Below are 13,992 nucleotides of genomic sequence, written 5' to 3'. Positions count from 1 at the left end.
TGGTACATCAGGAGCCAAACCCAAGTGAGGCTCCATCTAGAACCCAGGCTGGCAACCTATACCCCACACGGTCCCTGGTTAGAAGACAGTTAAGCAGAAGGCCTCAGAAATCAGGATGCCCATTCAAGCAAAGGATGATACCATACAAAGCTTTTATATCAAAGCAACAAGCAAAAATACCCGACCGGCAAGCAAAGTCATATAACTTCTTAGTATCTTGTGCCTGGTGGCACAAACTGCCCTCCAAACAGCAGCAGCAGTAATTACAGATGAGATGAGAACGGTTAAGAGAAAGGGAAGTTGGAAGAGGTTCCCTGCAAAAACTGTATTTTTAGGGAAAGAAAGAGAGGAGAAGAGTGATTTTTCTTCCCACGACTCTGGATCAAACTGAGGTTTGATTAAAGAATGACCTTGACCCACAGCAGAGAATAATAAAAGACAATTTCCAGTAAGTATGCTTGCTCGAATTAATGATTTACTTTTTATTTTTAAACCGAATTCAGTAGAGATTTGCATGCATTAGGTTACAATGATTAACATTTGAAATTTGACCTTGAAATAATCTTTACATTGTAAATTCTTAATGATCAAAACAATGTTCTTGGTGATTAAAACATATTAGTGATTAATTATTAAAGGAGAATAATTGCAAATACACATTCCTAAAATCTCAAGGCTTTTAAACCATTTGTACAAATGACTGGACATTTTTTTACATTTACTAAAAAAAAAAAAAAACCTCCATCTAATTCACATTTTCACTGTCAACCCCAAAACAAGAGAAAAGGTACTCTAGCAAGCTAGAAATGCACATGACTACTTGTGATCCCATCAAAGCCAAAAAGAGAAAAGAAAATTATTCTTTATCAACCTGCAACAATAAGAAATAATCCCAAGAACTTCTTAGGTAAGGTTAATAAAAGGTCAGTAGTTCTGATCATTTTTCTTAAAGAAATCACTTTGTTACCAGTTTAATAACATGGAATCAGGCACGATCTTAATGCTATACCTAAGAACTATGATTGATGCCCAAGCTGCGTAAGGACAAGCAGAGCTACCGAGCAAACCTGAACAATTTTTACTGAGTAAGGTTTCAGGGAAACCTGGGCAGCTCAGTCGGTTAAGCTGCTGCCTTCGGCTTCAGTTATGATCCCAGAGTTCTGGGATCGAGCCCTGTGTCGGGCTCCCTGCTCAGTGGAGAGCCTGCCTCTCCCTCTCCCTTTCCCCTCTGCCTCCACCTGCTTGTGCTCACACTCTCTCTCTCTAATAAATACATAAAATCTTTAAGGAAAAAAAAAGACGGTTTCAAGAAATGACTGTATCTCATGCCAAAGAGAAACAATACTTAACCAGATACCGGCCCTGTGTATTTTTTTGTTTGTTTGTTTGTTTGTTTGTTTGTTTTTCTTTTTCTTTTTTTTTTTTTAATTTTTTATTTTTTATAAACATATATTTTTTATCCCCAGGGGTACAGGTCTGTGTATTTGAAGCCATCTTTCCCAATTCCATGGTTCTTCTTAACCTGGACACACTTGCCTGGAGCAGATTTCCTCTGACACAAGGAGCCCCACCCAGAGTGTGTACAAGCCAGGGCTGACTATGACATCTCTGGGCTAAGGCCATCTCAGGGCCAGGAGGACGGCCTCTCGGGGGCAACAGCCTCCCAACAGCTGAACACACCTGGCCAACTCTTTGGGGCAAGATAGAAAAGCATTCTCTACACCCTCCCCAAAACTGCCCCTTGTCTGTGGGGTCCCCTCAGAAGTGACATTTAATAGAAAAATAAATTTTTTTAAAAAATTAATTTTTAAATTTTAAAATTAAAAAAAAATTTTTTTAATAGAAACATTTAATAGAAAAAAATAATAATAAAAGGCAATTTGCTGGGGAATTGATCTATATGTAATTTTCTGAGTTGTCAAACATTATTACTTTTCACAATTTATTCTACATTGATCATAAACCTAGTTTTTCAAATATAAAGGAATGATACTTGAAATGTTACCTATATTAATTTTCTATTGATGCATAACATATTATCACAAACTTAGTGCTTCAAGGAGTACCAGTTTATTAATTTCATAGTTTCTGTAGGCTAGGACTCCACACATTTTAACTGGGTTCTTTGCTCTCAGTTTGCACTAAATGTTTGTATCACTCCAGATTCATATGTTGAAACCCTAATCATCATGGAAACTCTGGGAACTAATTAGCCTTGAATGAGGTCATATCAGAAAATGAAGAGACTGGAGCTTGCTTGACAGAGCTCACTCTGTCAAGCATGTGAAGACACAGCAAGAATGCAGTCATCTGCAGACCAGGAAGAGGGCTCTCACCAGACACACAATCCACCAGGACGCTGCTCTTGGACTTCCAAGGTCTCCGACAGTGAGAAATAAACACCTGTTGGTTAAGCCGCTCAGTCTATGGTATTTTTGTTATAGCAGCCCAAGCAGACTAAGACAGTCTCACAAGGCTGAAAGCATTATTAGCCCAGTACATCGCCATTTGGATGCTCAGTGAGGGAAAGATCCACTTCCTAGCAGCTTCAAGTTGTTGACAGAATTGACTTCCTTGGAGCTTGATGACTGAGGTCCCCATTTTCTTGCTAGTTGTCACCTGGGGACAACTCTAGCTACTAGAGGACGCTCTCGAGCCCTTGCCAGGTAGCCCTCACCAGAGGTCCCCTCATACTTCAAATCTATCTCTTCAGAAGGTGCTCAGTCGCTTTTAAGGGCCCACCTGATTAGGTCAGACCCACTTACAATAACCTGTCTTTTGATTAACTCAAAGTCAACTGATTTGGAACCTTAATTATATCTGAAAAGCCCCCACACTTATGTCACATAACATACCCTAATCATTGTGTTTGCAGTCCCATCCACACTTAACGAAGGGGAATTACATTGGGCATGTGTCCCAGGGGGCAAAAATGTGGGACCATTTCTATTGGCCTGGTGTTCTGCGGAACCCTGACGAACATACACGGTCATTCTGTGAGTGACAATTCAAGCTCACTCTGCCTCTCCAAATCCAATCTGTCCTTTTTTTATCCACTTTCATGCAAGTGGCAAAAATGATAAACCCCTTAGGGATTTAAGGATTTTTTAATGTTCAGGGCAGCCTAAAGGGTCTCAGCAAAGTTACATTCCATGTAAGCTTGAGGCTGTACTTGGTCCGCTTTACACAGAAGCCAGTGACTGTCTGGTCCCTTTGATGCTACTTTTCTGCAGGCACAATCTGTGTTCTCTTAGTCTGATGACATAGAAAGTGGGAGACACTAAAGAAAGAAAACAGGGAATATTCCTATTGCACAGGATGCAATAATCACTCTCGGATATTTTCAGCTGCACATAACTGAAAACCTAACAAAACTCTGAGTCCACTCATGGAATGGGTGTTTATATTAGATATACATATGTCTATACAGCTTGGAAGTAAATGTCATCCATTATACGTCATACTGTGTTGAATGGAGTTGAAATGAATCGGAACATGTACCCCAGAATATGTCACTATAGCATAGGGCTTTTTGGGTTACAGGCAATTGAGCAACAGTAGATGCAGGAAGAACTCTCTGCCCTTTTCCTTTCTGCCTAAAATCAGTAATAAAGACATGAGTTACTTCACATGACAAGAGACCTAGGATGGGGGGTGGGGTGAGAGGGAGAGTGAGAAAGGGTGGAAGGCTCCAGGGTTGATTATTCAGTTGCTCATAAAGAACTTTCTCTCTCTTCTTTTTTTTCTTTCTACGCCGCCATCCTTATGGTATTGACTTGGGATGACTCCCCTCATAGTCCCAAAGAGGCTGCCATAGATCCAGACATGATGCAGAGATGACAACACCTAGAAGCGCAAGGTTACTATTCCTTCTCACTTACCTCTTTTTACATTACAGAATAGAGATGAAAAAACCTACATTATGCTACAAAATACAGTAAAAAAAAAAAAAAAAAAACAATATTTTACAAATCCTTCCAAGGAAAACAAGAGGAAATACTTCCAAACTTATTTCATGAGGTGAGATTATCTAATTACCCTGATATCAAAACCAGACAAAAATATTACAAGAAAACTATAGACCAACATCCTTTATGAATATAGATACAAAAATCAAAAACGTATTAAGAAACTCAATCCAGCAACATATAAAAAGGATTATGCTCCATGACTGAATGAATGAGATTTGTTCCAGGAATGTAAGGTTGGTTGATATGAAAATCAATCAGTTTAATACACTTTATAAAAAAAAAAAAATAAGGACAAAAATCACATGATCAGATACAGAAAAAGCATTTAGCAAATTTTGAGACCCTTTTATGATTAAAAAAAAAAAATCAATAAAGTAGAAATAGTAGGGAACCTTCTCAACCTGATAAAGGATGTCTGCACAACCCATGGCTAACATTATACTGAAAGTGAAAGACCAAAGTTTTCCCATCACTAGCAGGAGCAAGACAAGAAAAAAGGGTGACTGCACTTACTGAGGTGAGCACTGAGCAAAGGACAGAATTTCCAAATCACTGTGTCATGCACCTGAAACAAATACAACATTGCATGTAGTACGTGCTTGCTTAATTATCTATGGACTATAGAAGGGAACAAAATCATTACTCCTCTAAGAAATAATTTATTCCTTAAAATATACTTTTAAAATTTTTTCAGTAATTATATCCTCAATATTCATTTTTACCAATAAAATGACTAGTTTTTTTTTGAGATCTTTACATGCTGCTTCACTTAATATCTGGATAAATATGGTTGTAAAGGTCACCAAGAAGAGCAATGTCATTTGTCTTATTTCTCTACAGGATTGCTTATATTTTCTAGAACTCTGAGTCCACTCATGGGATGGGTGTTTATATTAGATATACATATGTCTATACAGCTTGGACCTAAATATCATTCATTATATGTCATACTGTGTTGTATGGAGTTGAAATGAATCAGAACATGTACCCCAGAATATGTCACTGTAGCATAGGGCTTTTTGGGTTACAGGCAATTGAGAAACAGTAGATGCAGGAAGAACTCTCTGCTCTCTTCCTTTCTGCCTAAAATCAGGGCATAAATTTCTATTTGTCCCTGTACAAGGAAGAGCAGAACAACTCTTAATCACCGGGGACTCTGTGTCATTGCCAACTTCAGTCCGCGTCACAGCCCTTACTGATAGCTCTTATTTTCCATTAGTTTCCCCGTATATTTACCTTCCCAAAACTGGGCTGCCCCGAAGCCCAAACCCCTTTTCCTTTGCCTAGTCACTTCTCTACATTTATTACCTTTTTAAAAATAGTAAATAAGGTCTCAGGCCTAACTATTTCTTTGGGTTTTGTTTTCTATGCAGCCCCTGTGTGCATGTAAAATAAATGTTTCCTCCTATTGATCTGTCTTTTGGCAGTTTAAGACACAGGCCCCTGTCACTGAACTTAAAAGAGTAGAGAAAACTGTTTTCCCTCCCCTACAGTGTCACCTGTCCACAACCAAAAGAAATGTCTAAGTCATAAACCCAAGTACCTGTGAATGTAACCTTATTTGGAAATTAGTATTTCTATGGATGTAATTGAGTGAAGGATCTCAAGATGAGCTCATCCTAGAGCAACCCTAAATCCAATGACAAGTTCTCTTTTTTTTTCTTAAGAGTTTATTTATTTGAGAGAGAGAGAGAGAGAGAGAGACCTTGAGCAGGGGGAGGGGAGGAGCAGAAGAAGAGAACCTCAGGCAGATTCCATGCAGAGTGCAGAGCCTGAAGCAGGGCCCAATTCCATGACCCCAAGATCACAACTTAAGCTGAAACCAAGAGCCAGACGCTTCTTAAGCATCTGAGCCACACAGGTGCCCTCTCAATGAGAGGTCCTTTTAAAAGAAAAGGAGAAACAGCTAAAGAGAGAGACAGAAAACAGGTCATATGACCATGGAGGCAAAGACTGGGATGATGTAGCTATAAGCCAAGGAAGCCCAAGGATTGTTAGCAACCACCAGAACCTAGGAGGAAGGTGTGGAACAGATTCCTCCTTAGAGCCTCCAGAAGAAAACAACTCTACTGACACCGGATTTCAGACTTCTGGCCTCCAAGATTGTGACAGGATAAAATGCTTTTCTTTTTGTCATTTTTGCTTTTTTAAGTTATTTATCCATCTATCTATTTATATGAGAGAGCAGCGAGGGGGACTAAGGGGGAGGGAGAGGTTCTGAAGCAGACTCTGCACTGAGCATAAGCCTGACATGGGACTCATCTCACGACCCTGAGATCATGACCTGAGCTGAAACCAAGAGTCAGATGCTCAATCAACTGAGCCACCCAGGCATCCCTAAAATGTTATTGTTTTAAGCCACAAGGTTTGTGGTTATTTGTTATAGCAGCCCTAAGAGACTAATACATATGTATTATGGCAGGGAAAAAAAATATCGCCGCAGTAGAGATCTCGTACTTCATCATTGTCAGTCAAGCCCCTGGGAGGTAAGCTGATGCACTGGGGCCAAAAGAGTCATTCTATGACTAGAACTGGCTGTGACTGCTTTGTGTCTACCAAACACCAGGTAAATAATTAGGCCTGACTCAAAACCAGTGACCAAGAGAAGTAAACTCTCCAACAGAGCCACTAAATGTAAAACATACGTGTTCTTTAGATCCAGAGCAGCAGCCAGCAAAGTCTTTCTGGGAAGGGCCAGAGAGTAAATATTTTCAAGTTTGTGGGCCATATGGTCTCTGTCACAACTGCTCAACTCTCCTGTTGTAAGGGGAAACAGCCACAGACAATTGATAAACAAACAGACGTGGCTGTGTTACAATAAAACTTTATTTATACACTTCTGGGTAACACCCAAAGAAACTGAAAGCTAAGACTCAAACAGATATTTGTACGTCCACGTTCATAGCAGCATTATTCACAACAGCCAAGAGGTAGAAACATCCCAAGTGTCCACCAACTGATGAACAGATAACAAAATATGTCATAAATACATGGAGGTATTATTCAGGAAATTCTGTTACATGCTACAAAAGTCAGTCAGTCACAAAAGGACAAATACTGTATGATTCCACCCCTGGGAGGTATCCAAGGAGAAAAACTCTTAGAAATAAAAAGTAGAATGACAGTCCCCAGGGGCAGAGGGGAGAGGGAAAAGGGGAGGTATTATTCAATAGGTATAGAGCTTCAGTTTTGCAAGATGAAAAAGTCCTAGAGATCTGTCATACAACAATATGAATATAGTTGACACTACTAAAGTGTACATTTAAAAATGGTGAAGATGACAAATTTTATATTACGTTTATGTTATGGTTATTTTATGTTTTTATCACAAAGGAAAAAAGCAGCAACGCAAGATGAGTAAGTTCTGGAGATCTGATGTACAATGCTGTGACTATAGTTAATAGTACTGTTTTGTATACCTGAAATTTGCTAAGAGAGTAGATTTTAAGTGCCTTTACCACAAAGGAAAAAAAAATTATATGGTAACTACGTGAGGTGATGGATATATTCATTAGCTTAATTGTGGTAATTATTTCATAATGTCAAAATATGTAAAATAAGACATACACCTAAATACTTACGATGCTTAACTCTCAATGAAACCTCACCAAAGCCAGAAGGAGCAATGAATCCCTAATACATGCCACATCATGCATGAACCTCAAAAACAGGAGGCTAAGTTAAAGGACTCAGAGTATACGATTCCACCTCTATGAAATATCTGGAACAGGCAAATCATAGGGACAGAAAGTAGATGAGAGGCTACCAGGTGCTGGGGCGGGGCCGGGAGTGGAAGGGGGAGTTACTGATTAATGGACACTGAGTTTCCCTCTGGGGTGATGAAGCTTTGGAAACAGACCTCGGTGATGCTTATGCAACATCGTACTCAATGCCACCAAACTGTAGCCTTAACGATGGTCATGATGGCAAATTTTAAGTTATGCATATTTCATCACAACTTTATAAAGTTTGCATTTAGGAAAAAAACAAACTATATTTACAAAAATGGAGAGGAGCTGTAGTTTGGGGACCGGTGATCCAGAGTTTCTGTGACACTGAGAGGACTCTTAGTGTATGTTCCTGTTCCAGAACGACCCCAGCGTAGTAGGTACAAGGTGGTAAGGACTCGCCACAAGCTCTGAGATCCTATGCCGCTTCCTTCTTAGGACATGACCATATTCCATACACATCTGGAATGCGGAGGAAGACGGACTTCGATTAGGTTGTCCACGCTCTGTCATCTATACCTATACAGTGCTGTGTGCCCAGGAGAGAAAACACAGAGGTTCCGTCTGGCTGAGGGAGCAGCCCAGCAATTCAGGGCACCCAGCCCCGGTTCACCACACTGCTGTCAGTCACATCACCTCCGCTCGGGACCTCCACTTGATCCGAGAATCCTAATTTGCTGTATCCGAAAGCACGCCGCTTACAAACAAGACCCAGCGAGCGGGCATTACACACTCGCGGACGGCTGCCAGCATCCTTAGGCATGTTTTCATCCAGAACAGTAAACAGCCTCATAGAAACAGACATGAAACACTAGGCTCAAAGTCATCATTCAACGTATAACAACCTGCAAACCAGTACAGGTTTATTAGATGGCTAATAAAAATAAATCATGGAGGTGTTTTTAAAATGACTTCCCATGTGTTGTGGTTACTTTTCGGGCATACTGTAAATTAAATGTGAAGTGCTACTTCCTGCAGGGATTTTTTTTTTTTCTTCCAAATACAAAGGGGTTATAAGGCTAAAGAATGCAGACACGCATCATGTCTGCAGAAATCATAAAAAAAGATCAAATGTAATATTTTCTTTCAACATGGGCGACTGCTTTGAGATTTTCCATTCAAGCAGCCTTGAACACAGCCTCCAGCGTTTGCCAATTACTCCTGACAAATACCATTTGGGCCTGAGTGATGTTGTAAGTGAAATAAAACAGTGGGAGGGAAAAACCAGAACATGATAAAAGGCATTTTTTGGGTCTGCTGAGAACTTACTGTAAGTTATACATTGACGAGGAAAGGCTTTGCTTCCTGCCAGTGACGGACCCCATGTGATTTTGAATTCTAAGGTGACTTTTGTTTAACATTAATAGGAAGGGAAGACAAAACTCAGTTTTCATGTCCCTTAAAAGGGAGTCAGCTCTTTTTACCCACCTCACAAAGGAAAAAAAAAAGTATATAAACAAAAGAAGGGACACCGGGCACTGTTCCCCATCATTCCACATAAATATGAGCTAATGCGCGGGAACAATGCCGTGAAATCGGCCTGGCCAGGATGCCTGTGGCTGCCAGCAGCTCCGCCTGGCTCAGTCTGTGAGCTAGAGGCATGTCAGAACCCGCTGCGTGGAACCAAAGCCACAAGAAAGGGAAGGCACAGCCAGGATTCAGACTGCAGTCTGCCCCCTTCCTCGCCCGCAGAAACCCATGGACAGCCTAAGGGAAGCGAATAAGAAGGCTGCCCCCATCCCCACTGCCCCATTCTTTAAGATTCCAACCAAACCCATTCCTACTCTTTTTTTTTTTTTTTTTTTAAAGATTTTATTTATTTATTTGACAGAGAGAGATCACAAGTAGACAGAGAGGCAGGCAGAGAGAGAGAGAGGAGGAAGCAGGCTCCCTGCTGAGCAGAGAGCCCGATGCGGGACTCGATCCCAGGACCCTGAGATCATGACCTGAGCCGAAGGCAGCGGCTTAACCCACTGAGCCACCCAGGCGCCCCCATTCCTACTCTTAATGGAAGTGTTACAGGAAGTTGGAGGGTGGCCCACAGAAATGACCTGAAAGACGCTGGATGGGTATAAAGCCCATGTGGCCTCAAGCAGACCAGGGCTGTGTTCAGCAAGGAAGGGACTTTACCTGGTGACCCACTGAGCTGGGCCTTCTTCATCTGTCAGACAGAGAACAGTGCCTGGCGAGGATGGAGCCCACTCGTGGCTGGCAGCCGTCTTGTATCGTGCTGGCCCCTCGCAGCTAGGCAGTCCCTGGAAACACTACGGAAACACTGGCCGGTCTAAAAGTCCCTGCACCCCTCCAGTCAAGGCCCACCAGCGCTAATGTACCCACAGCGGCTCGCGGACGTCAGAACAACACTGCCGCATTAGGGTCTAACCCCCACCCCGTGAAGGTGAACCTCGGAAATGTGTTTTAGGGAGACTGGGCTCCAACTTCCCGGCAGCTCCCCAGCATGGAGTGCAGGTGAGGAGCGGGCAGCTTCTGTGGGGCCACCTCACCTGGTACTGTGAGGGGCTTGGGAACAGTCATGGCCCAGAGTACAAGGGGCAAAACCATGATAATTGCTCTGATAATCTGGGCTCGCGGCGGAACCCGCAGCCCCGCCCCACTCCCTGCAGCTGGGCTGGCTTCAATGGAGCCTCTTATCAGGGACCAGCTGCCCCACCCTGGCTCTCCAGTTTGCTGATGGTCAGACTGATGGGCGCAGGAGACCGGCACAACTCGGCAAAACACAGTGCCTAGAGCTAGACACACCCAGACGCAGCTTTTCTACCCTTCCCAGGAACACACATCTTGTGACAGCGCAGACTCTGGTTCAGTAGGGCTGGCTGAGGCTGAGGGACAGTCTGTGGTGGCAGTGGCCTCCCCTATAGACACTTGCCACTAATAAGCCACAAAAGAAAGAGGGTGGGTTCTAACGGTTGCCCACCCACTGCTGGTGTTTGGTCCTACTGGTATCAGAGACACTGTCTTCTGAATAAAGAAGCAGAATATTTCGTCCTACACACAATTTCCACAGACATCTGTATCCACATGAGCAGTGGCCCCCAACCTAGACTCTCCTGTGGCTGCCTGCTCTGAATACTGACCCACAACAATCAGAACGAGCTCGTTATCCCAACCTGAAGATGCTTAAGCCAGATTTGTTTCCCGAACAGGCAGCCACCACCAGTAAGGCTACCCCAATCAGACAAACAGTCATTTGCAGTTTCCTCATGCAGGTCTTACCAACACATTCTAGATGAAATGCCAAAGAGAAGGCAGCGTCCACTCAAGGCAAAGCCAGAATGCGTATCAATAGCAAGAGTGTAGACGGAGCAGAGAAATCAAAAGGAAAGACATGGGACAGGAGCTCCCCCATCTGCAAGGCGAGTTAGTCTTGATCTAAGGACAGAGCATGAAGGCACAGAGAGTCCAGCCGACCAAAGAGTCATTTCAAATAGGACCGCCAGCCTCAGCAGTGTGTGACCCTGTGCTAGGCCACTTCACATGGCCAGCAGTCTTGGGCCGGAGGCTGTCAGCCACCTGTGGGCCAGGAAATCCAAGGACACCCTGGTGTTTTCACTCTACCTAGAAGCTCTGCCTTCAGATCAAACACACACACCTCTAACAACAGACGCACCAGCCCTCCCATCAGTCAGAAGGAACAGCTCCTGGCCAGCTCTCTCCACAAAATGCACCATTTTCTAATTCCAGAAACATCTTGCAGAAGAGAAGTCACAGGACTAGACCCCTTTCTCTGTAGGGGTGGTCAATTCAAACTCCTTTCAAAGCTACCCTTTCTCTGTTTGCCTGCCTGTCAGGACCTGAGTCGACATGCTACCAGTGATGTTAGAAATGAAAACCTGCTATCTGGTGTGAGACATTGTTTCTTTCTCAAAAGAAAGTGCTAAATATCGACATTTTTTTATGGCTTGTGTGTAGGCAGAACCAGGGCAGTTTCTGCATCTTTTCAAGCCCCCTCCCCCACCCCAGCCCCTTCCTCTGAGCTCCACACCTGGCCCCTTGTCTGGCAGCTGTCACCTTGAACTAATGTTTATCTGCCTGTGTTTCTCACCCAAGGAGATCCAACACCCCCCAGAGAAAATGAATCTCTGCATTTTGTCCCAGTAGCAACACACAGAGTTGTTTTGCCTTGTCTGAATCCTACTAACACCTGAAAAAAACGATACTCTGCAGCCTCATTTTGACGGAGCCTCAGTGACCGGAGGCAGCAGCCTCAGCCCGATGGTCTTCTTGTGCCATCTAGTGTACGAAACTAGAAGTTTCGCAACTCGTGGCAAAGTCCCACAAAGATTGAGAGATCCTCCTTGTATATTTCAGGCATCCAGCCAAACATTTGGGACACTTACAGGTATGACTTGTTTTTAAAAGAGTTGCATGAAAAGAACTAAAATACAGTGAGCATCTGTTGTGGTTGCACCCAGATTTACATCCCCTCACTAGACCAAATGTTAGAGCATTTGAGCTTTGGATTAATCTGTACTCAATATGGACTGGCACCATTTAAAAGACTGACTAATTTAAGCAGCATAAACTTTTGTGGTCATATAGCAATAGGCACTGTGTATCCTGCCTCCCGAGCTATCGTCCTTGTAGGCACTGGAAAACCAGAGGGTTCCAGCTGGGCTAGCTAAAGCAGCTTTTCCTACAGAGCAGAGCCTCAGAAAGGGAACTGTGACGTACATCAGAGGCACCTGGGAGCTTTAGGGCCCCCAGTATCTTGGCACACCCCAGACCAATTAAATCTGAGCCTCTAGGAGGGACCTGGGCTCAATAGTTTATAAAACTCTGCCTTGTGCAAGGGAAGTACTGTCAGTCAGCAAGACGGAGGACTAGGGGATCCCAGTGCACATCATCCCCATTAAAAAACAAAGAAAAGAGTTCATAAATAACTGCCAATCAATGAAAATAACTCAGGGAAAGCTCTGGGCTACAGTTTTTAAAAAGCAAAAGCCCTGAAGAGCATAAAACCTAAGCATAGTCACACAGTAAAGGACAGGAAGGATTTTACCCACATCTCCCTTTTCTCAAGTCAAGAGTGGCTTGGTGGGATGCCTGGGTGGCTCAGTTGGTTGGGCAGCTGCCTTCGGCTCAGGTCATGATCCCAGCGTCCTGGGATCGAGTCCCACATCGGGCTCCTTGCTCTGCCGGGAGCCTGCTTCTCCCTCTGCCTCTGCCTGCCATTCTGTCTGCCTGTGCTCGCTCTCTCCCCCTCTCTCTCTCTGATAAATAAATAAAATCTTTAAAAAAAAAAAAAAAAAAAAAAAAGAGTGGCTTGGTGCACCAGGGACCCATTCAGGGGCAGCTGCTCTCATGGGGTAAAGGAGAGGCAGGAGAACCCCAGCAAGCCACACCACTGCGGATGTTTGCAGCCGTTGCTACCGTGGCCTCCCACAGTCTACACCAGTGCTGTTCCCAGCTGATGGAGCTGCCCTTTCCCACCACTGAGTCCCCTCCTCATGCCTTGAGCTGTTACTGCAATAAGATCTGTCCTCAGGAGCCCTGTCACTGCTGTACCCAATTCTTTGGGATCAAGACTTCACAGTGCCTCACCAAATACCAGGCGGGAGCTGCCACTGTCCTGAGCCCTGCCCTTGACTCAGGTTGCAGCTTTGCCCCCTTGCAGGGGCTATCCTGAGCCCCACCCCCACGTCCCAGGTCATATCTGTGAACCTTCATTGATGGGGCTGTGCTGACACTGCTCAGAGCCCCAGCCTCCAGGTCCCAGGTTACTGTTCTGAACCATCATCACCAGGCCAAACTATGACCGCTCTGATCCTGGCCCTAGGTTCCAGGTAAAAGCTCTGAACTGTCATTGCCAGGGGCACTCGCTCCCCAGATCCTAACTGGGCTCTAATAGACCATCACTAGGGATGTGCTTCTGCTATCCTGAAACTGCCCCTGAGGCCAAAGTTGTGAGTGACCCACCACCATCCACAGGCCCTATTGCTACGGACCCCTGTCCCCTAGGCCTAAGCCACTGCTATTCCTTGCTATCCCAGGGCCTGTGCCTCTGCCGCATTATCTACCTGGCCAGAATCACTGCAAGACCCAGAGACCCTGGTTTCACAAGGTTCTACATAACCACACCTTGGACATCAGTGCTACCACCACAGCAAGGGAACTGGTGCCCCAGGACCCAGGCACTGTGGTAGTCCCTCAGGCATCTGATCCCAGGACTCCTGCTCTCCTATTGCTCTGAGTGCCAACATTCCAGGCTACAGGCTAAGAGGGATCCCCTTGTGCTAGAACTTCCTCCCACAGGCAAAAATAGAACAGAAGAT

At 44.1% G+C, this 13,992-nt stretch overlaps 1 protein-coding gene across 4 annotated transcripts in view; it reads right to left on the bottom strand.

Moving 5' to 3' along the window:
* Positions 1-453: 453 nt before the first annotated feature.
* The window catches only part of SETD4 (SET domain containing 4), a 65,084-nt gene continuing 51,545 nt past the window's right edge, over positions 454-13,992 (bottom strand). For all 4 annotated transcript variants that reach the window (XM_004762130.3, XM_004762128.3, XM_045084529.1 and 1 more), the window contains 2 exons: positions 4,485-4,536; positions 454-3,925 (listed from right to left, as the gene is read on the bottom strand). In XM_004762130.3, coding sequence (XP_004762187.1) covers positions 4,521-4,536 — 16 coding nt within the window. In that variant the 3' untranslated portion in view covers positions 454-3,925; positions 4,485-4,520. The remainder of the gene's footprint in view (positions 3,926-4,484; positions 4,537-13,992) is intronic.

The sequence above is a fragment of the Mustela putorius genome, unplaced genomic scaffold (assembly GCF_011764305.1).
Source record: "Mustela putorius furo isolate JIRA1106 unplaced genomic scaffold, ASM1176430v1.1 tig00000765_pilon_pilon_pilon, whole genome shotgun sequence".
In the NCBI taxonomy this organism is placed as follows: domain Eukaryota; kingdom Metazoa; phylum Chordata; class Mammalia; order Carnivora; family Mustelidae; genus Mustela; species Mustela putorius.
The sequence above is the reverse complement of the archived record's forward strand: the minus strand, read 5'-3'. Positions and strand labels throughout refer to the sequence as shown.